The 22,903-nt window shown below is 37.4% G+C and overlaps 1 protein-coding gene across 2 annotated transcripts in view; it reads left to right on the top strand.

Annotated features, from left to right (window-relative positions):
• LOC115237713 overlaps positions 1-22,903 on the top strand; it is a 214,584-nt gene that overhangs the window by 137,646 nt on the left and 54,035 nt on the right. For both annotated transcript variants that reach the window (XM_029810943.1, XM_029810942.1), the window contains one exon: positions 6,983-7,124. In XM_029810943.1, coding sequence (XP_029666803.1) covers positions 6,983-7,124 — 142 coding nt within the window. The remainder of the gene's footprint in view (positions 1-6,982; positions 7,125-22,903) is intronic.

Genomic DNA, 22,903 nt, shown 5'->3' with positions numbered 1-22,903 from the left:
AAAGCCGTTTTAAGCCGTAACGCATGCCTGCTTTCAAAATTCCTCATTTGTATGCAGTCGCTATTTCGCATTACCGTTCTCTCGACCGTGTCACATATCGAGATACTACCGTAGCCGTTCATCGAGAAAATGAGAAAGAAAAGGAAGGGGAGGGAGAGAAGATAGAGAAAGAGAGACGTGCCATTTGGTCGTGATGGAAGATCGCTCGAGATATTTAAGCGTATAAAAATAGCGATAGCACAAGCGCGTGCGTGATAATAAAATAAGCGTAACATTCATCAGGCTGTAGCAGAAAATAAAACGTGTTTATTTTGCGTTTTCGTATTGTATTTTTAATCCGTTAAAATATCGGTATACGTCAATCGTAAATGAATTTTCTAAACGTGATAAGATAATCGCGCAGGTATATCGCCAGTAATTTAAACGCAAAAAATTTTATCATCTCATTCGGTATAATGCGATGTTGAATGGTGGGTCGTTCATAGTTTCGCTGAAAAATTTAAATCAAAGTATAGAAATTAAAATGTTAAAAGAAATGGTATGGATATAATTCAAGCAAAATATTCTTTTAAGCTTGAAATCGCTGCGGCTGCTTTTAAACTCGTGAGCGGAAATCAGAGATTGTCTAGACTACATTAGAGCACTCGGTTGAAAAGTATCTCACACACATACACACACATACACACAGATACATGGCCCAGGTAAGGAATATAAATCAACGAGGAACAGCGTTGACATGGCGCCACCGTGTTTCTTCGGCTCCTTCTTCATTCGTTCGTTCGTTCTTTTATCGCCCGATATTTGCATGTGCTTCGCGTGCGACTCGAAGCAGCCCGTAAATAGAGCGACGACTTTTCGAGCAATCGCTACGTGGGCAGGAAGCGACCGAAAGCTCGCTCGCCCAGAGTATAGCTCGGGGGTTGCTGCGACGGGGTCGGCCTCCTCCTCGGTTGGCAGGAAACCAACGAAAATTTCCAAACAATCTGACTAATCTGCCGCGAGCCGCGATCTTCCGCCTCATAAATCGTCATTCCACTCTATTCTCGAGGGCCGTAAAATCTAACAACGTCACCGCGCGCGGCCTATATTATTCACGAGCTCCCTTCGCCGGGATGCGCGATCAACGCGACGGCATGTATATTGCGGTATAATAGTATGCCATCTACATTTATGCCCACGAACAGAACGGCAATATTAGCGACAATCACACGATCGCACAGCGAAATGAGACGTTACATTAACGAGAAAATGACGAGAAATTACTGTTGCTTCTCGGCCTGATCGATGAAACGTCAGATTTTTATCCTGTTTTAACGTCGCGCGGAATAGCGCCAGGCAAGATTACCTACCTATCTACTATCTCTAAAGTGCACAAAGTTTCGCCCGTCTCAATTTTTCTGCTTCGCGAGAAGGGATGCAAAGAAATGCCGCGCGCGTTGCATCTCGCCGTCTCTCCAATCTCTCCATCGCGAGAGCGGATAGAACCAACAACATCCATTACACGTCCGTATCCATCCATTAAGCGACGAGTCTATGGACGTCGTTTTGAACGCGCTTAATGGATTCCGCGGGAAGGTTAATTCAACGCAGATGAAAGTGAATGATGGGGGAAGGAGAGGGAGGTGAACATCTCTGGCGGGCGGCACCGGACACGAATTTCACGAACGTGTTATCTCTCATAACTTTTTACCGATCGCGAATTAAAGGACGAAAGATTATTTAGCCGTTTATCATTTTTATCGCGAATTTTACATAAAGATTCTGCTATAAGAATAGTTTTAATTAAATCGTGTAGTGTAGAATGTTGGATTAGAGACATTGGATTAATATTTTAACACGATATACCGTGCGATTTCAGAATGAGAGATACGTATGTACTTAAATCTCCTTTTCCTACATTTCCACTGTGTTTTTTACAGATTTTAAAGATTTTACAGAATCGTTGAGTCAAGTGAATCTCTCATTAAATGTAAATCGACTTTTCATCCGAACAATTGCGCTCCTGCAACAGTCGTGATGCGTTTAATGTCCGTCTATCGCGATCTTACAAGACAATTATACGTTATTGTCGGCCACGGGATTTTAACGGCCATAATCGTTGTGACGTTCATTCGTGCACGACTTTTATCCTCGGAAACTCATCGCGACGAATAAAGATTCGAAGAGAAGGCGGCTTACAGGTTATTCAAAGTTAACGCGCCATGTAACCCGGCAGTCTTCGTGGTTCGCCGGATAAGACGGGTACGTTGTAAGTACATTTTAAAAGGCAGCCCCGGGGAAAGGGGGGGGGGGAAAGGAGATCTCTTTTTCTCGTATTAATGCCGGTGGAAGACACATTGACTACGACAATAAAAAGAATTGAATATAAAGCCGGGTGTATATGCACAGACATTAGAACCGCGCTGGAAAGGAATTCGAGTTTACGGTCAACTAACTGTAATTATCCTGTGCGCAAAAGGAGTAGCATAGCGTTATGATATTACAAACGCTAATTCAAGTCCCGTCTCCCTAAGAGCGAGAGATTACCCTCTGTTGGATGTAAAAGTAATGAAAATATTTAAACACATTTGCGTATATATCAATATAATTTTGTTTAAATTGTTTCTTTCAATTTTTAATCATCTTTAATTTTAAGAAATTCTAATTAAAAGATATATAATTTTTTTGTAAATATTTGAGAAGGACATCGATAACTGCAGTAGAACAAATGGTAGGGTAAAATAAAAAATAGCGACGAATAGCTATTAGAACGCAATTCCATTCGTCTCGCATCTATATTTATTTCCGCTTTAATAACGTCTCTCGCGGTCGAAAGACAAATTACCATGGCACTCGCGTTTTCCAGAAAGTACCTAGGAGTGTGTCTTTCCTGTATCGAATGAACCAAAGTTCCATGCGGCGACGTAGATGAGCGAAGATGTCAAGCTACTCGTGCGCGCGTGCAAGGTTTACTCTCTCTTTCTCTCCCTTCTTTTCTTCTCTTACTCAAGTATTATACTTGCAGTCGCGGTAAGAAGTTGCGAATCAACATCTCGTTATCCGGGATTCGAAAACTTTCGCGTCTGTACCCAGCTAACTTCCGGACATCGTTTCTCCTCTCATCACTCACCTACGTTTCTACTCGCACATCGCCGAGAAGAGGCTGATTGCTACGCGACCTTTTGTATAATTTCCGTCTATCTCTCGGGAAGATTGAAGCCTCCTCTTTCGAGGTCACAACAAAAGTAAGTAGACGAAGTTGAGAAATCCAATTGATGAAACAGCGGATTGTCGGCCGGTACAAAGAAACTCGCGAGAGATACTCAACAACATCGATAACAAGGCATTGCAAACCTCTTTCTCTCCCTTCTTTATTTCCTGTCCCTCTCCCTCTCTTTCTTTTTCTCTCTCTGATTTTCGATACATTTTTCAAATAATGATTTCGATGACATCGAAGACTATAATGTCTTATTGTTAACGTCTATGAAAAATATGATCTAAGAAAAGTAACTGAATAGCGAGAATCCTGGCCTCCAAAAATGGAGATAACGGTATAATTGGCTTATTTATAACCGACAGCATATTTAATCATTTTCATAATCATTTTCAAAAACCTCATTTTCAGATTATTAATTAATCAATGATCATTGACGAGAAAACGTAGTTGAGACCGGTTGATTACCGTCGGTGATATCTTCGTCGTCCACAAAGTATGCCATTAAATCTCGCTCCGCGCGATTAATTTTACAGCTCAGTGTCATCAAGGGAGTCGAAAACTTCGAGAGACGCGGGTCTTCTCTTCTCCTCGTATCCTATTTCAGCGAGATCTGGTCTGGCGTAGTTTCCCTCATGCCCTTCCCCTCCCCTCTCTCTCTCCCCCCTTCCCACAGGGATCTCTTAATACGCGAACGGTGTACAATTTCGAAACTTAAAGGACGAAGTCAAGAAGGGCTCCGAGCGAATTTGCCTAAGTTCCTCGACTTCGCTTCCTCGTTCGTCCCTCGAATTATTTCGAGCTTCTATCCGCCGGTATAAAAGTAATTTTGTACCCGAGCATAGAGAGAACGAGTGAGATCGGTGCCCTGCCGAAGCCGAGTCGAGCAGGGTCGAGTCGAGCCGGTCGAGATGGCGGCAGATTCGGTGGAAAGGCAACCGGGGAAAGATGCTTTTAGTTTATTACCTCGAGGAAATTACACCGGCGAGAGAGTCTCCGGTCGGCCGTTATTTTTTTTTCTTTTTTTTTTTGCTCTTCTTACGCCAGAAGGCACCAAGCGTCGCGCGCGGGGGCGGATTTAAAATCCGCCGCTCTTCGAAATGTGTAAGCTCCACCGCGCATTTTGAGGAATTACATTGGGTCTTATGTTCGTACTATACCGTGCTATCTCGCTCCGGCCGCGTTTCCACGATGCGTGTAAAATCGCTGCGCTTTTATATTCGAGAGGATTTTATCCTCGGCAAAGTGCGGCGCGATTTCTTCCTCGGAAGAAGAGAGAATTAAACAGAGGACGTATATTAAAAATGAACGATATTTTTGACTTGTGCTTATTAAAGAAACACCCGAACTTGAATGCATTATTTATTCTACACGTGTCTTCTAGAAATTTTCTTTTTTTTTTGATATTTTAAATTTATGTTTTATAATCAAATGAATTACTTGCGATTTAGGACTGTCAATCTTCTTTGCGATTATTGGAATAGCTCAACAAAACGGAGTTGAAACGACTGATATAAATATTGACGTGATTCTGATAAAATATTCCTCCCTCTTGCGATCATAATGAGTTTCTTCCGTGTCGATTTACATAAGCATAATCTATCGCGCCGCGTCATCGGAGCTGCTACATCACTAACTTTAAAACTTTTTACGTGTTAGGCGGCTTTCGTAAATGTGCAAAGCTGAAAGTTTCGAACGAAATTAAGCAAGGGCTTGCGTTTGTTTGTATTTCCGCGCTTTCGTAAAACTGACGAAGGTTGTAAAAGAACTGCAATTGTCACGAGTTATGACCAGGGGTCTTTTATCTCCGACCAGTTGTTATGAGTTCCTGCATTATTCTATTAACGCTATGAATTATTGACACTAAAGACACCTAATCTTTATCATTTTTACATATTTCTCGCAACGAATATATTAAATAAATATAGATTTATACGCGCATTATTAATAAGTTGTTTAATAAACCATTACTATAGAGCTTAACTATGAAGCAAAACATGTATCAATTATTTTAACGCCGATTATACGATTGCAATAGCATATTCCACATGGACACGTTAAATTGGTCAAAGTTTCCGCTATCTCCTCTAGCAAGGGTGAAACAAACGAAAGTTTCTAATTCACTTTAATTAACCATCACCGCGAGCCATCCGGATCGTCGATTGAGAGAGCGGCATGCCTGTCACTATCAACGGCAATTTTCCTTAGCGTCTGAGATCGCGTGGATTATCAGAATATCGGAAGATCGACGACGCGGCCGCCGGAGATGCCTTTAATGTAGCCGGAAATTACGAAAGAGACGGCTTTTATCGGATGCGCGGCAACGAGCCAGATGCGGTGCAGCTTCGCGCGGGCGTCTCGACGACCAAATTGAAAGCGGCCGCATCAATAATCCGCTTTTCCCTTGCGCGTTGCTCTGCGAGAGTTGTCTCTAATTCCACCTCGATGAATCTAAAATCTTGATGTACTTATGATACAATTAAATTAATATATCAAATCTAAAAATATATATTGTTTATATTTGAGAAAATGAAAGGATTTAGAATTCTAAATCAATCCATATAATTTGTGGAATATTAGATTTTAATTAGATTTGATCAATTATTATAGTCAAATTTGAGTAATGTAATTATATTACGTTCTCTTGCGATTAGATTTGACCTCCAAAGCGGGGCCAAAGCGAGCGCCATGAGAATTAAACAGAGATTCTAGAATTGGGAGTTAATTAGATTATCGGCCCTTCGTACTCCAAGATATTAAGTATTCATCATCTGACAAACGAAGTGAATCGATCAAAGTCACATCGGGACTCGCAAGTATCGGAATATCGGCGTGTATGCGAAATCTTGAGATCGGTGTTCGGTGATCGATACGGATGCTCGATTTCCCATAAATGTTAACGGTGGGGACCCGCATCGGCTTCGTCGTCGCATACGTGGAGAGCTAATTGGACCGCGGATGTACCTAATCGAACCTAATGCGAGCAGCCGAGGCCATGTCTCGGGCTCCGGTAACGGGCCATGAATTATCGATAAGCCGCAAACGCCCCCCGCGCCTTCCACCCCGCTATCAATGAAGTCGCACGTGGAGGATGACGATGCATGCCCCGCGAAGACAATACGACCGTTATTCTGATAGCGGCAACATGACTCTTCGAGCAACGGCAAGCTAACGTTACAGATAGAGACACGCAGTAGACAGGATCTAATTAAACCTAGCAAGACCGAAATACAACATGCATGACTGCTTGGACAATCGAATGGAACAATGATATAAACTACATCTTCCTCTATAAACTTCGGAAAATAAAAGTGCCTAGTTTAGCATTTAATGTCTTGTAAGGAGAAAAATTTTACATTTACGCAACAAATAACTTATACATATTAGAATTTTATTTTATGTATGATGTGGCATATCTATACCTTACGTCTTTGATATTTCTTGTAATGTTTCACTTTTTATAATTATAATTTTGATATTGAATATTTGGAAAATGTATACATATATTACAAACTCTATTATAACAATTCTCAATTTGAAAAATTGAATTCTGCGTTATTTCCGGAAATTCCATTATCTCGCAAATACAATCAAGCGTTGATTGTCTCGGAAATAATATTGGTTGCGCGCAAAATACGTTTATACGTATACAGTCGCGTGAGGTAAGCCCTAACTTCGAATGGAATTCGAGCATAGATCCGTCGCTAGGCGATGACATCACGCTTCTACCCGCTACAAAAATCCTCCATTAGCAAAGCAAATACATTTCCGCATTCTTTCTGCCCACAGCCAAGATCGAACAGCGAAAAGAAATCTTCAATAAGATTGAAGGATCTCATCCTCGAAAGCTCGGGCCAATACAAATGCGAAGTTTCCACCGAGGCGCCGTCCTTTGCCACCACTTATCAGACGGCCAATCTGACGGTGATTGGTAAGTATCTATCCTTATATTAATCTATATTATCTATATTAATAATATTGAGTAACCGAAAAGATTTGCCTTGTGTATCTTCAATATTAGAAATGCAACCTTAAGAAAATTAAGTGATAAAAGCGGTATGTGGTCAGCCTAACTTTGCCGCTCCCAATCACCGTTAAATCTGTACGTTCCAATTAACAGTTTAATTTCTGTTACGTTACATTGATGCAACTTTGCCTTTACATACACTATTTTGGTGTTTTATCTACATGTATAATTATTTTGTATTATTTAAATATATTTTTATCGAAATTCTGCAACAAACTTTGTTGAGTTACTTCGTAGGTTTGTACTTGGTAGTTTTTTAATTAATTTTATCTCAAATCTTATCTAGATTTTCTAAATTTTTGGCGATAAATTGATAATTATACGATATTATATTCGTTACACAAAAAATTACAGTGTCCCGTTAATTCACGAACATCCAATAGAGAATCTCGTCTGCCTGTTTGAGTTACCGCCAACAATATCTGCCATTATGGGATATTTATGTATAGCAGCGCGCGATAAACTATTTCGGTAACGCCCGCGTGGCGTGCTGTTTTATTGTAAAATAGTTGTCCACCGGCAACCATTTCGCACATCCTCGCGCCATTAATTCGTGTCTTGTGGGTGCGCTCTCGAATATACTTTTTAATTATATCCACATTCACTTCTGTGTTTTATTGTTCTATGCACATACGAATAATGATATTACATGGCATGTATCTCCAATTATAATATTTTACCATATTTTTCAATCTTTTGTTATACGTAAAGTAACATGTACACTCGCAGAGAAAATATGCGAGATTTATTTTTCTAATGAAAATATATATGATCACCGTTTCCAAAATTTATTATAATTTTTTTATTTGCAGCAAAAGATTTATTCCGTGGATTATGTCAAAAATTATATCTCTCAAAATAATATCTGTTTAAAAAATATAATTTATATTTATTATTCTCTGATTTTTTTGCAATCAACCGACAGATTTAATTAACAATTACAAGTATATTTAGAAAAATTAAGCTAAATGCTATTTACGCCAAAAATTACCGCTGATGTATACATCTTTTTGAACAATTTTCATGATTTATACGTTAATAAGCAATTAAGTGATAAAAGCCGCGCGTGGGTCAGCCCAACCTTTTACGATAACACACTTACTGATTTCGTGCACGTTTCTGCCGTTCCTGGTCACCATTAAATCTGTATGTTCCAATTAACGGTTTAATTATGTGCATTATAATTCATACACGAATCACGTAAAATACGCGTTTATCAGATTTTGCCTCGCTGAAATGGCATGAGCGACACTAATTTTCCCGATTCAGCAATCCCAACAAAATTATCCGCAATTCGATCGACGCAAAATGCTCAATTTTGTCGGGTCACGAAAGAAAAATAGCATTATCACCGGAAGCATCGTTATCATACTGCCAGAAATCAATCGACATCGAAATAGCAACCTTCAATAAGCACTTCCGTTCGCGGTCCGCGAGATGAATTACATAGTCCTCATATGAATGCGATCTTCTTTCTCTGTCTTTCTCCTTTTTTCGGTAACGGGGAAATTGATTTCAGGACAACAGATGCCGCGATATGAATAGATTCTCCCGAAAAAAACGCATCCGCAATTCTGGTTATCGCTCGCGGCTTTCGATTCTTGGCCGGAACGTGTGAATCGCTCGCGAGTGACGAGACATGTCCAGAATAAAACACTGTATACCTATCGAAACAGACAAAACTGCCATATCATGAACGATGAGATCACAAATCTGCGAAACAATAAATGCTCGAGGAACAACTTTGGAAATAACTTTTGTTCTTTATTTAAAAATCAAATTTTGATATATTGATATTACTGCGTTAATTTCCGCTCTTTCAAAGATATTTTTATTTATTAAATGATGATTTATGATAGGAAAATTGATTGAAATTATATACAGCTTAAGGTTTCCAAAACTTCTTAATCGAATCATGTATTGTGATATAGCAAAGTAAGTTATTATTTCAAATAAATATTTTTTTTTTAATTGAGTTGCGCGCAGGGCGTGGTTGTTTGATCCGTTTGATGAATGTGTGACGTTTTAAACCAGGAGAACGAGACAAAAGAGGGAAAAAAGAAACCGGAAACTAGTCAGAGAGTAAAAAGAGAAACTGCAAAGAGAACCCCGACTGTCCAGTTTTTCGAGCCCGGCGTGTCGACCACGCGAAATTTGTTTCTGTCGTGGCGAAGGTGCCGCAGGAACTACCTCTCTCCCTCTTCCTCTACCAAAAAAAAAAAATTACATCGTTTATCACTATACATCATCAGAAAAAAAAAGAAGCGAGAAAAAACGTATTCGCCTATCCCGTCCAATATTTTCGCGGATGCGAGCCTATCTCCGCTTTCGATTCGTTCGTGTCTGAATTTGCTATCGAAGTGTTACGATCGTCCCGATCGAACGCAAGTTTTGTACAGCCTGTGATCGCATTTATCTGAAAGCTATTTTCTCACAAACATTGTTGTTTCACATCGTACTTGAACTGAAATTAATCGAATCGTTCATCGATGACGTCTGAATAAAAATAAAATCTTTTTCGCGTAAGGCTTGTTTTTTTTTTTTTTTTTTTTTTTTTTTTTTTTTTTTTTTTAATTACGATAGCATCGATTTTTTTTTCAAAGTGCAACTCGTTGCGGTTCGATGAAGATAGCCCAGCAAATGTAGATTGTAACGAGAAAAAAGGTTTTTGTAAACACACACGAGGACGGTTGTGTTGATCGATACGGGCGGAAAATTACGGAATCGCGACGTTTGCATAAAATAATTGAAATTGTTCGCCGAGCGTCCCTGAAACACAATGAAAAAATTTGAGAGCAGCACTGGAACACTTTCGCGTGCCATTCCGCATCGAATTAATTTCGCGCTGAATGAAAGACGCGTAATTCGTAAATTCCCGGCTGTCGGCCTTTGTGTTCGCACGATATTGAAAAAAAAGCGAAGCATGAAACAAAAATATTATTCGACTGAAATGAATTCCGCGGATACCGTTGAGATCTTGTTGAGAGATTATTGTGTACGTCAGCTCGATTAATGAAATCTGGCGCGAAAAAAATCGAAAAAATGGTATCAAAATATCTTTCAATCCTTAGGGAAAACGCGCGGAACGATACGCAACCGATATTGAGAAATTGAGGACATGGAAATCGACCACGTGTTTCATTTCGTCAACAATTATGGATATGAATTTAATTTTGTAGACAGCAATAAATTTTTATACGGAAGCAAGCGAACACATAATTTATGCAGTTGCGAAAAGCGCAACGCTCGTAAAACTGCGTTGGCGCTTCATATCCTTTTGGTCGCTGATATTTCTCATAATGAAGAGTACATACGGTCATACGTCGTATTTGAACAACGTATGAAAGAGGCGCATCTAGAAAATGCATATAAAACGCTCGGAAATATATACATTCTCGCGAAAGCGAGCGGTTTAATGAAGCGTCTTTCTGTCTGTTTTACTAGCAGCCATTCTATGCGTTTCTACGAACATAAAAAGTCGTCAGAGCGAAAAAATTGCGAGCAAATGTTCTTTTCAGTGCTTTTATTGTTAGATAGTAAGTAGCGACGACCCACCTCGCCTTATTACTACAACAGCCATTAATGTCAAGTTAATTAATGACAGAAATGGCTTTTTGTGAACTGTATACATATTAGAGAACAATAAAAGACTAAAAAATTGTTGAAATTATATCAAAACAAGTTACTTTTTTATCCAAGATAGTAAACAGCTAAATTGACAAAGTTATATCAATATTTTGTTGCGTTTCATAACTCAATTTTAAATTCTGCGTGTAACACAATTTTCATCGTACAAGATGCTATCTTGATCGCATTGTTCCAGAAATGGAACTAGAATATTGCGATGTCAAAGTACAGATGCAGAAACAAAAATATCTACCTAATCTGGGAAGCTCGGATGGGACGGCATTCTCAAGAATACAAACTTCTGGATTATGCATGAGAGACGTCGTCGAGGATTTGGTCTCCTCTCGATCGTCCGTCCTGCTACAATATCCTGCTTGCTAGCTCCTTCGCGTCTTTTCGACAGCATAAATCGACTGACGAACGAAGCAAGTCAGATAAAAACCGAAACTTCCTTCCGCTCAATTCTCGAAGCGCTTAAATTCGTTTACTGATGTCAAAACGCACTATTTTTCATGCTGTATTTCTCAATATTGTGTTTTTCGGATAATTTTCATAATTCAGAAATAGTATCAATATTTTATAAATTTCATACATTTGCAAGCAATAGTATTTTTTTATATTGAAATAATATCTTATTATTATTAATTCAATATCTGTAATAATATTCCGATATTAACTTTACAACATTTCTTCTTTGACATAAAGATTCGGCATAAATCATTGTTACAAGGTCTTTCTTATTATGCAAAAGGATAAAAATCATTGAAAATTATTATATCGCATATTCATAGATTATATAATAATATCTAATTAGTGACATATTTCCATAGCATATTCAATAATGATGTCAGCCGCATATAATTATCAAAGATCTTTCATATTATATATAAAAGGATAAAAATCATTGAAAATTATTATATATCGTGTGTTCATAGATTATATAATAGTCTCTAATTAGCGATTCCTATAGCATACACAATAATTATGTCAGCCCCTAATGCGGTCGATCGATAACTCACAGATACAATACTGCAAATAGATCACTTTTGTTATAGAACGCAATTCCCCATTATATCAACAAATTAATTCTCTATTTTGAAGTAATATTATATATTATAATTCAATATATGCAATATTGAATATTTCAAATTTTCACGCATTCCAATACAGAGAATTTCGATTATCGGAATTAATTAGATGAATATTCAGAGAGAAGGTGTGGGGGGAATAGAATAAAATAAAAAAACTTTTCTACAAAAACAAAATTGCTTTGCGTATGTGTATGTATACATAAAACTGGAAAAGAAATGTAAAATAAGAAAAATAGTCCACTTTTTGTGGACCAGATTTTGAGATCTCAGAAATAATGCAGAGCTATTTTATCCAAACTCATCGCAATCGAAAGCTTATATCAAAGTACTGTCAGATTTTTTATTACACACACGACTCTAATTCTAGAAATATCTTAATTAAAAGCACTTTTTTTAAATTTTAGATAAATTATTAGGGTCTCGATGATATGTCATGAACACAATCGCACGGCTAGTTTTTTACGTATTTGGCGTTGCGTCGTTAACGCATCGCTCGATCTGTTATCTTCTAATTTATATTTAAATTTATATGGTTATTTCTATTGTTAAAATGCCTATTTCTTTACTAGAAAGAAAAAGATTAAACCACACACATACACACACACATCACTATGTATTCGGACATATTTAAGCATTCTATTAAATAATATTGAGATAATCGAGCTTTTGGTTAAATTAAATGACGTTTAGTTATAATCGAAAAATCTAAATGTGGACACAATCGGTATTGTGGCCGCATCAAAACTATTATTACCCAATAACAGACTTACGATAGGCACTTTGATTCAATGGTTTGGTTTTAACTCTATGCGGTTCGGCGTTAAATCTCCGCGTAACAAGCCGACGGTGAATGGAAAATAGGACGAGAATATCGAATATGCACGTCCGCGTCGAACGGTATCGAGTATAATTCCGGCGAAGTGTATAATTGGAATGTAACAAACGGTAGCATATGGATCACGACGAGCCCGTTGTATTCGCGAATTGATTACAGGTACTCGATTGGCGGAGGTTGCATCCTAATGAAAATCAGCCGCGATCAAAAAGGCGGGGGAGGCGGCGAGAGAGAGAGAGAGAAAGTGAGGAACGGGGGGAGGAAAATGGAGAACTTGCGCTCGTGGATTGATCATTTGCGGCTGACGCGCGATTGCTTAATTAAACTCGATAGTACTTCTGCGAGAGTACAATACAGCGCGCGATTTCGTTTCGGTAAATGTCAATTTAACTCTCTCCATAATTTAATCTCGTTGTTTCATCGCCAAAAAGTTATTATTGCGGCACGATAGAGCCAACGAACCGTTTGTAACAAAAATCGCGTCACTATTTATGAATTAAAAAATTACCATACTGTGCATCGTCAATTGTAGCGTTTTCATATCGCATATTTGAACTATCGAGTTTATTTCATTGGTTATATATAAGTGTAATTATAAAAATGTAATATTCGCCTCCGGGAAACATCAGGCTTTTTATTTCAGCGCAAAAAATCGCGGATATACCGAGGTGTTATATAAATGTAAAACGCTTCTACTCCGCCGGCTGCTTTTTCCATCAAGATATATCATATAACAATGAAAGATCTTTTTCTCAGGCATTTTGTTTGCGAAAGGCTACAGCAATAACGACACCAGCACAGCAAGAATAATATAGTAATGAAACTAATGATAATAATAATTATCGTAATATATTTCTTGTAAAAGCGAAATGGGGTGGAGAAAAAGCGCGGACAAGATTCGAGGACGATACTCTGCAAGAGGACAAACGGGAGGGAAAAGAATTCCCCGACTAAACTGCAAGCGAGTATCGCCCGTTTAGCCGGGGATGCTCTTATAATCCCGTCGCTATTTTGTAATTATTTCAAACAAGTTAATTTGTGCGGCGTGTGTTCAACCTCTTTCCGACATCGTCATACACGTGCACACACGGTCCTCTTGCGCTATTTACCTACTTCCCATCCTCTCCCTCGGCTCTATTCCTAATTGTTAATTACAAAGTAACTTTCGGTGGACCTTATTAAACGTTGTGCCGTTGCCGGACCACGTGGCACGCATAACCGTGGCACGAAACAACAACTCCCGGCCTCGTATATATAATTAAGCGTATCTGCGCTACGTGTAAGTAAACGCCGAATTCCGAAAGTCGTGAAACAACGGGCGCGGAAACACGGGCTTCCGGAATTGAAAGTAATTGGTATGGGCGCGAGAGAGAGAAAGAGAGAGCGGAATTCCACTTACCGGATATGTGGCGCGCGATCTACAATATTCGCGAGGATATTGCGTCTGTTGTTTCCTCTCTCGTCGTACGTCGCGATCATCCGTTATGAAGATTTTCGCTTCTGGAATACTTGTGGAAAATGTATGAGCTTTCGCGAAAATTCCCGTATCTTTTATTCGCGGCGTGCAAAATGTGCTCCTTTTAGATTCCATTTACTCGGGAAGCTGCGTTATTTTACTACCGGTACTTGATAAATTAGCCAGAAATTAATCGATAACGTTTTTCTTTCACAAAGATATCGCCAATTATTATTGATTATATCTGATTATCAGATAATATTATCTCATAACAAAGAATCTCCAACTTTCACATCATACATTAATTTACAAATGTGACATGGTTTTTAGAAGAATTATAAAAGCTTAATGTATATCTAATTCGTTTTTCATTTTTTGCTACTAATTTTTTTTTTATATAACGTGCTCTAAAAAACTGTTATTGTGTAATATAAAATATTTTTTTTCCATTATTTTGTATTGAAAAAAAGATTTATTTTATATCGGAAATGTATGCTTACTTTTTCCAATAGATTTTTTTTTGTATGTAGTATTGCTATGAAATTCGAATTCTGAATTAAATAAACTGTGTGTTTGGATATAAAAAATATTTTGATATCATTAGCATTCCTCTAATATATTATGTTGTTTCAAGCATAATCTCTCGACGCAAATATTACGTTTAGTTGCTACATCACAGAAACTTGAAATTTTATAAATAAGTCGCGAGAATAAGTGCGCGCTCAAGAACTCGCGTAAAAACATCTGCGCTCGTTTATGCACACATACACACACATGACTAAATATTCATCCTGAAAAAGAATATACACCACGAGTAGGTACCAAGTGTGCATACCGTAGATTTTTGCCATTTACTTGCGTGCGCATTTACACGGTGCCGCGGACGTCTTCCGGGCTTTTCACAGAACTCACGTAGAAACTCCGAGTCGGGCGGATTTATTTAACGAGAGTATAAATGCGGGATACGCTACAATGCCGCGTTCTTTCGCCGCTTTATCCACCGCGTATCACCGCGATAAATTAGACCGGCGTGCGCCATTAATTAGTTTTACGCTCCGACAAATATTTCCCGGCTGTGCCTTCTCGCTGTCTCGAGTGGCTCCGTACTTCCTTCCGGAGGATATTTAAATCCCCGTAATAAACACAGAAACTATACGCAGGGATTAAGAACTGAATTAATTTAGCGACAATTATATGTATCGTAAATGTTATATCGTATCTGTTCGCTAGCGTAATAACTAAACGATATTATCGAAAGTGTATCGACGTTGTAATGAGACATTTGGCTTGTTGCGCGAGCAGCTTTGTATAATTTAATAATCGATTCGATATTGATTCGCAAACGTAACACGCAATAGTTACGTCATTATCCCCGCGTAATCAGACCAGATAAACCGGATATTGCATGTAACTTGTAATTATCGTCGGATTAAATCTCTCGTAGGATTAAATCAATAAGGTTGGAGTTATATGTATAAGGATGCATAATGTAGATACTTCGAGATAATAAATGACGCAATTAAATTATCGGCGCGACGCGATCGATACGTACATTGCATAACTGCCAACATTTGAATTTGCACATTGTGAAATTGAAATTTTCTCTCAAAGTCCCAAGCCACATGCACACGATAAAGCTATTATTATCTGCAATTTTTCTTTATATATTTCTACTATATTATAAAATCAAATTTTCAGGCAAATTATTTTACTTTTTATTACTGATAGTTTGTAACAAAAGATTATATTTTAGTGCACGTTAATAGTTATGTTATTTCAGCTATGTTTTCTTTTAATAAAAAAATGTCTTATCTTAATAATAAACGGATAGAATTCCCTTTTTGTTGATGATAGGGAAGTAATTAATCACGATTAGCTCCAATCGATTGAACGCAGTATCTTGACGGCAAGAGAACGCAACCATAAACAAGTTGCGAAAAATGAACGACGCTAAAGAAACGATAGGAGTTACGCGAAAAGTCTTGACCGTTATCGATGCATCCTGACCGGCAGACTCTGTCAGAGTATCCTTGCGGCTTTGAGCGATGAGTAGAAAAAGTAGATGAGTCTCTAGCACGAGTTCTCTCTTCGTGAGACCACCCAGACTGCAGTGAAATGTGGATGGTGAAAGAAATTTAGATCTTAAACAACAAGCTGAAGAAGGATCACCGGCGCCTCGAAGCGAGCTCTTTACATCGCTCGGTTTTGATGATGATAAAACAAGAATTTACTTATGATCGGTATTTTGTAATATTTATAACGAAGATGAGAACTTCAGCCAAAATCGAAACAAACACATGTTTTAATCCTGCAGTAATATTTATCTTTTTTTTTATTAATATTTATTTTCTATTTTATAAAAATTAAATTAAATAAAAATAAAGAAGATATAATAAATATTTCAATTTGAAATCTTCCGGGAACACTCATTAATGAAGAGAACAGCATTTATTAGGACTAAAAGAAATGTAAAGATTCTCGAGACAAAATTACAAGGGAGGAGAGGAGACAAAAAAAAAAGGAAAGAGGGTGGAGGAGAAGAAAGAGCATCAGTCAAATACAGCGCGAGATGACAAAGCGAACGCATCGGAACAACGAAGGAAGAAAGGACACCAGTAATGGCGGTACGTTTAGGATCGAAAAAGAAACGAGGACGGTGTGTGAAAGGTGCAAGAAATGAAAAAAGAAAATAGAAAGAGAAAGAGGGAGAGGCAGATAAAAGGAGACCGCGCGAGGATGGCCGAAAGGATTTGGCGTGATTCCAGAACCGGTCAATCGACACTAGATAACCTCCAGGCTCATCCCGCGCGACGAAAATTCTGCGAGTAAAAAGCTTACGTCGCGGAAGAAAAGAGAACGAGGAGATAGGTCGTGGGAAGAGGGAAAGCGATATCAAAGGCAAGCCAGCTCGCAAGTCACGCTGAGCTTCAGCGTCGATTCGTCTTGAGCTGATTTCTAGGCGTTTGTATTAAAACCTGGCAAGGAACACTGGCCAGATTTTGCGGCAACTTTGCGAGTGCAAAGTTCCGTTTCCGATATCTACGCGACTAACGATGATATTTTGCAGCACTGTCATTGTAATTAAATATCATCGATTAAAAAATATTTTAAATGACAAGAATACAAGATCGAGAAATGAAGTTTAAACGAGTTGAAGCGAGAAAAACTCAAAGAAATTTTTAATGAATTTATATCCAAAGAACAATTATGTTAAGATTAATAATTATCAATTCCATGTTTTAAAAGAGAGCTGAAAAAAGCTGCCTCAAACAAACAAATATAAATTACTATAAAATAATTTCTGAAAATATTGGCGATACGTTATGAAACCATATAAAATATAGGCTAAATTTATACGAGACTTAAAATACATTAAATTAGATTCTCTCGCAATATTCGTTTCATGTGAAATCGTATTCTTTTTTTACCTTAATATAATATCCGCGCAAGTTTTCGACGAAGATAGAGAAAAAGCCTTTTGAAGTAGTAAAGATGTCGAACAACACATACAGTCAAAGATTGAATTTTTGACCGGAGGGCTACGGACTACACATAAGAAAGATATTTCCCTTGGAGCTCCAGTATGTCGGGTAAGTAAGTGGATAAATTTCTACCGAGGGAAGCAAGGTCGGCGGAAAGAAAAGTTCGACAAGATGGAGTCTGGAGAAACCGACTATATAACCAACTGCGAGAATGAAAACGTAAAATTACAATTTGCACATCATTAACTCTTGGATTCTTTCCAAGTCTATTGTTTTTCCTTCTTTTATGTTATCCTGACAATAGATAGAGAGAGAAAGAGAGAGGCTTGAAATATTTTTTATGAAATAATATTATATACAGCACATTAAATATCCTTTAAAAAATTATATTATTTAATATTTTAGCATAAAATACACATGTCACAAAATCTGATTAATAATAAACGTGAGAGAGTTAAAGATTATATATATATATATAAAAGGCGTTCACGTAACTTATGATGAATGAAAAGGTTATCATCATTCGAATGACAAAAAAGAAGAATCCGTTCGCCGATGCGAGATACACTGCGAGAAAAAATGCGAGGTGTAATCTAGCGTACTCGGAACGAGAGCAGAGGGGAGGACGTAAAAAAGAAGACTAGCTTCGAATCGTGGCAGCGATCAAGCGTGGAGGAAGCTCTTGAATCTGAAATGTCGACAGTGAAACGGTAAGATCGTAAAGACGGCGAACCGGTCAAAGATCGAACTCTCGAGCCCCTCTGGGGCGAAAGGATAAAGGGGAGAAAAAGGAAGAGACACAGACAAAGAGGGGACGGGGGCGATAGAGGAAAGGAAAAAAAAAAGGAAAAGACGGCTGGAAATCCAGGAGTTACGAGGACACGGCCGATATCTGAGTGGATAAATTTCCGACAAAAGAGCCGCCGCCGTCGTTATAGAAGAAAAGTAAGAGGAGGGGAGATGTAAAAAGGTGTTCTAGGGAAAGTCGACGGGGTTGCGCGAGTGGATGAGGGGTGATATGAGCGTGGAACGGAGAAGGATGAAAACGATGAAATCCGGCGAGCGCTCTCCGGTTTCCTGCTTACTAATACAGCTCGGCCATATGCCGCGTAATGTCGCGATTTCTATGATAACGATACCTATTCTCTCTCTATCTTTCTCTTTCGCTCACGCGGAGAAGAAACTAGAAGCTCATCCGGAAGAGAGAAGAGATTCGGTGGGCCGGGAGGATCGGAGATTATGTACCCGGCGGCGGATAAGTGTACTCCTGGCTCACTTATCTCGATCTAAGGGGGATATTCACTAGTAGCGGTACACTTGTATTTACTTTCGCGTTTATTTATCATGCTGATGAAGAAAGGCGCCTGCCTGGCTTATCGCGCAAGCACGAAATTTTGTTGTGTGTAGCTCGCGTTTCCGCGGTTCTCCCGATTTTAGCGCTCTAAAATTCCTCAGGATTACGTTGAAACCCTTATTTAGAATTCTACGACTTTAATACGTTAACTAGGATTATGAGAAACGCGTTCATATCGATATCACTATATATGCAAATGTATTATAATGCATATTCATAAGTAACATCTTTAAATTTCGATAAAATGTATTATATATGGATTAATACGTAAAAAATATGCAGCAAGACACGCATATATCTTTCTTTAATTGAAATAGAAGATAACAATGTGGATCAAATTTAGTTCTCTGTACACGCGACATTACATAGGAACATAGGTTACATAGATTGAGATGATTGAATTAGGCGCGAAGCGACGCAGTTTCCCAATATTAACTCGATTTGCAGACACAAGGTTAGGTATTCCGTGAATTTGTTGTTATAAGAGAAACAATGAGTATTCAGAGGAAAACAAGGTCAGACATGACTATAAATTTGACACATCAAAAGTGTGGATTTCTGTTTATAAATTATGCGATAACACGAGAACCAAATTAGTTTTTAAAACATATTAGCTTATTCTTTTTTAATAATTGTGCTTATTAAATTGAAAATAAAGGCTTCATTTTTTGTTTGATTATAATCAAAGTACTGATTTAAAAGTAGTAAAACAATAATAATTAAATTATATTTTGTCAGCAACACTTAATTTTGATATTTATTGCGCTGTGTAGCCTAAAATTTATCATGCCTCTTAATTTGGTCGAATAGTTTATTAATGTTATTGTTAATATTTTGCTCTTGTGAATCAAGGCTGTAGAAATCTGTAATTTATCTTTCGCCGAATGCAAGGAAAGATGAAGCGCATACTCGCCGTGCCTTTTTGTAACAGTTCGATGGAGTATTTCGTGAAAATTTAGCCTTCGCCCTCATTCCGCCGCACTTTGCAACTTCCCTTGAAACTGCGACTGACTCGCGAAAAGACTCCCGAGATATTCGCGCGCGGAAGATTCGTTCGCGACTCCCTCTCTCTTTCTTTCTTTTTCTCGGACAAGTAGTAAAAAGAGATACTCGGAGAATAACGGAGAGAGATCGGACCGAATCTCTTCGAAATGTACCACGATTGAACGCAATGTTTCCGCACGAGTAAACCGCAAGACTGACTCACAATCTTAGATAGAAATCCGTAACCCCGAATACATCGGCGAACGTACTCTCTTCCGCGCAAAAATTTGCGAGAGCTCGAGAATCTTCACAGACATTTTCGGAAGCGATTCTTACAAATAGACACAACTAACGCAATAAACTCTAGATCTGATCTGGTGAGTTTCACCAATTTTCAAGACGCATTTTTGAAAACCGAGATAAAAGCATGTGTACTAACACAGAGATCACAGAGTTTTTAAATAAAGCTTTAAGATATAAGAATTGATTCAAATTTAAAAAATTTGTTTAATTCCTTCACACTTAATCTCATTAATTATGCAAAATAAGTTATATAAACAAAATTTTCTTTATACGTGATATGTGTGAATTCGAAATATTTTTAATAATTCCAAAAATTCTTCAATAATTCCAATGTTTTTAGATGTGACAAAATATCCAATAGATGACAAACATACGATATCTTTATAAAGAGCATCAAACGGAAATCTGCGTGTATATATGTACGATTGCATAGATCAAACTATTTAATCGTATATGTAACATTGCTTCCCATGATTAAGAGCGGCTTTCGCAGGGTCAAAGGGACAGTCCGTAACGTAATCAGCAGCTATGTACGCAAATCTGCATCATTGCCTACTGGAATATTAAGATCTACGATATGAGATAGTCGTTCAATAATCTGTTAGAACCGATGATTTGAAACGTTCAAAGGGATCAGCGTTAATATTATTTACCGTTTCCATACCGGCGTAATTCACGCATAGTAATAACTAACAAGTACATCTCGCAATGCGATTATTGTATCGATTTAATTCGACTATCTCGAACGTGATACAAAGTTTGTTATATAAAATAAAATACATAAAATATGAGATAAAATATAAAATGAGTAAAAAATTGTAATTATAATGTTAAACGTAGCAGAATTATATTTTTAAAAATCATGGAAATAAAGTATAAATTTCTACGAGTATCTAATATATTTAATAATGTATAGGATGTTGTTATACTGGTTTTCTCGATATGAACGGAGTGGAAAAATTAATTTCATCGAAGCGTTGCGCGAGAAACGCTTGCCGGGAAATTGAAATGATTGAACAATCAATTGGTACGCTTGGAATTGCTCTTGAAAGAAAGAAAATGTATCGTGTGCTTCGTAGTTGTAATATTTCGCGTCCTATACTTCTCCGTTATATAAAGCAAGCGTTATATATATGTAAAAGAATATTTCAATTACAGTTAAATACTTTATCTTTGTCAAGTTAATAAACTTTGATATAAAAAAATTTTGTAATATAATAGTTCTGACCTTTTTCCTCGAAAAGTCTTACAGTTTCTCGATATACCTTTAAAAAAATGTTTAAATGTAAAAAATAAGAAAGGCGTTAAAAATTTTTGTTTTTATACACAAAATAAAATTAAAAATAATTTTTTTATTTTCATTAGAATCGATTTGGGTCTTAATACTTGTTAATAGAAATCTTAAATTATTATCTTGTGTTATTATCGCTCCGATGAAATACGATCTACTGAGAGTAGAGTAGCGGAGAAGAAAACCAGAACGGTGTAAATGCCAAGCAGCAACTACTTGAAAAGGAAATTTATATGTTTCTCTACTTAGAGCTAGAAAATAATACGCACACAGAAACGGCAGACTGAAACATGAGTAAGTAAATCACAAAGATAATAGTACTAACATAAAACATCTCGTACTTTCCCTAGAATTCTCATTTCGTTCGAACTATGACTATCGCTGTTCGTGGAAACTTCTGACGGAATTGTATACTGGTATTAATTAACATGTATACGTTGCAATATAATAAATAAATTATTAATTGCTGTGTAAATTAAATTATATTACTTTCTACGTTATAAAGAGTTAAATTTTTTTATGGAATAAAATGTTCGATATTGTGTTCTCTAGTCGTAATGTTCTATATTTTATCAGAATTGATAGAATATTATTATTCGATAATTGCTGTCCTTAAAATGAGTGTCAGAGAAAATATAATTAACAGATATATTTATTTGGATATTTGATGGAATAATATAGATGCCTTTTCTTAAATTACTTCGTAGTTCTCTATAAATAAATAGCACGCACGCGCTCTTTACTGCTTTATGAATAAATTGTTTAAATAAGTAATCCGTTGTGTAATCACGAAGAAAAAGTACGAAATGTTTTGCAAACGTAAGACGTGCGATTTCGCCGATTGCATTATACGATATCACACGAACACATTAATCTTAGACATTTTCACAAAACGCCGAAGTATTTCCATTTTCCGGCTAATACGCGTGTACATACGTATCTATGCACATACGTTATAACGGCGTACCAGCATGCACCTACCTTAGAGTATCATAAATATTCATGAGGCCATAAATATTCATGCCAACCCCGTTCAAAGGGAATCATTTAAAGAAGGAAAAACCGAGAGAGAAACGACATCGGGCTTCTTCCAGGGATATATCTCCCTCTTATCTGATGTCACTCGAGATGGAGAAACCTCTACATCTCGAAGGTGAATCCAAATGATACGATATATTTTTGACGCATTACCACTGTGTGTTGCGATAAAAATCTCATGCTCACTGATGTGTCATACAATATTAAATCGTGACAACTTAT

The sequence above is a fragment of the Formica exsecta genome, unplaced genomic scaffold, assembly GCF_003651465.1.
Source record: "Formica exsecta isolate Colony F162 unplaced genomic scaffold, ASM365146v1 scaffold308, whole genome shotgun sequence".
NCBI lineage: Eukaryota > Metazoa > Arthropoda > Insecta > Hymenoptera > Formicidae > Formica > Formica exsecta.
This window is presented reverse-complemented; position numbering and strand designations above follow the sequence as displayed.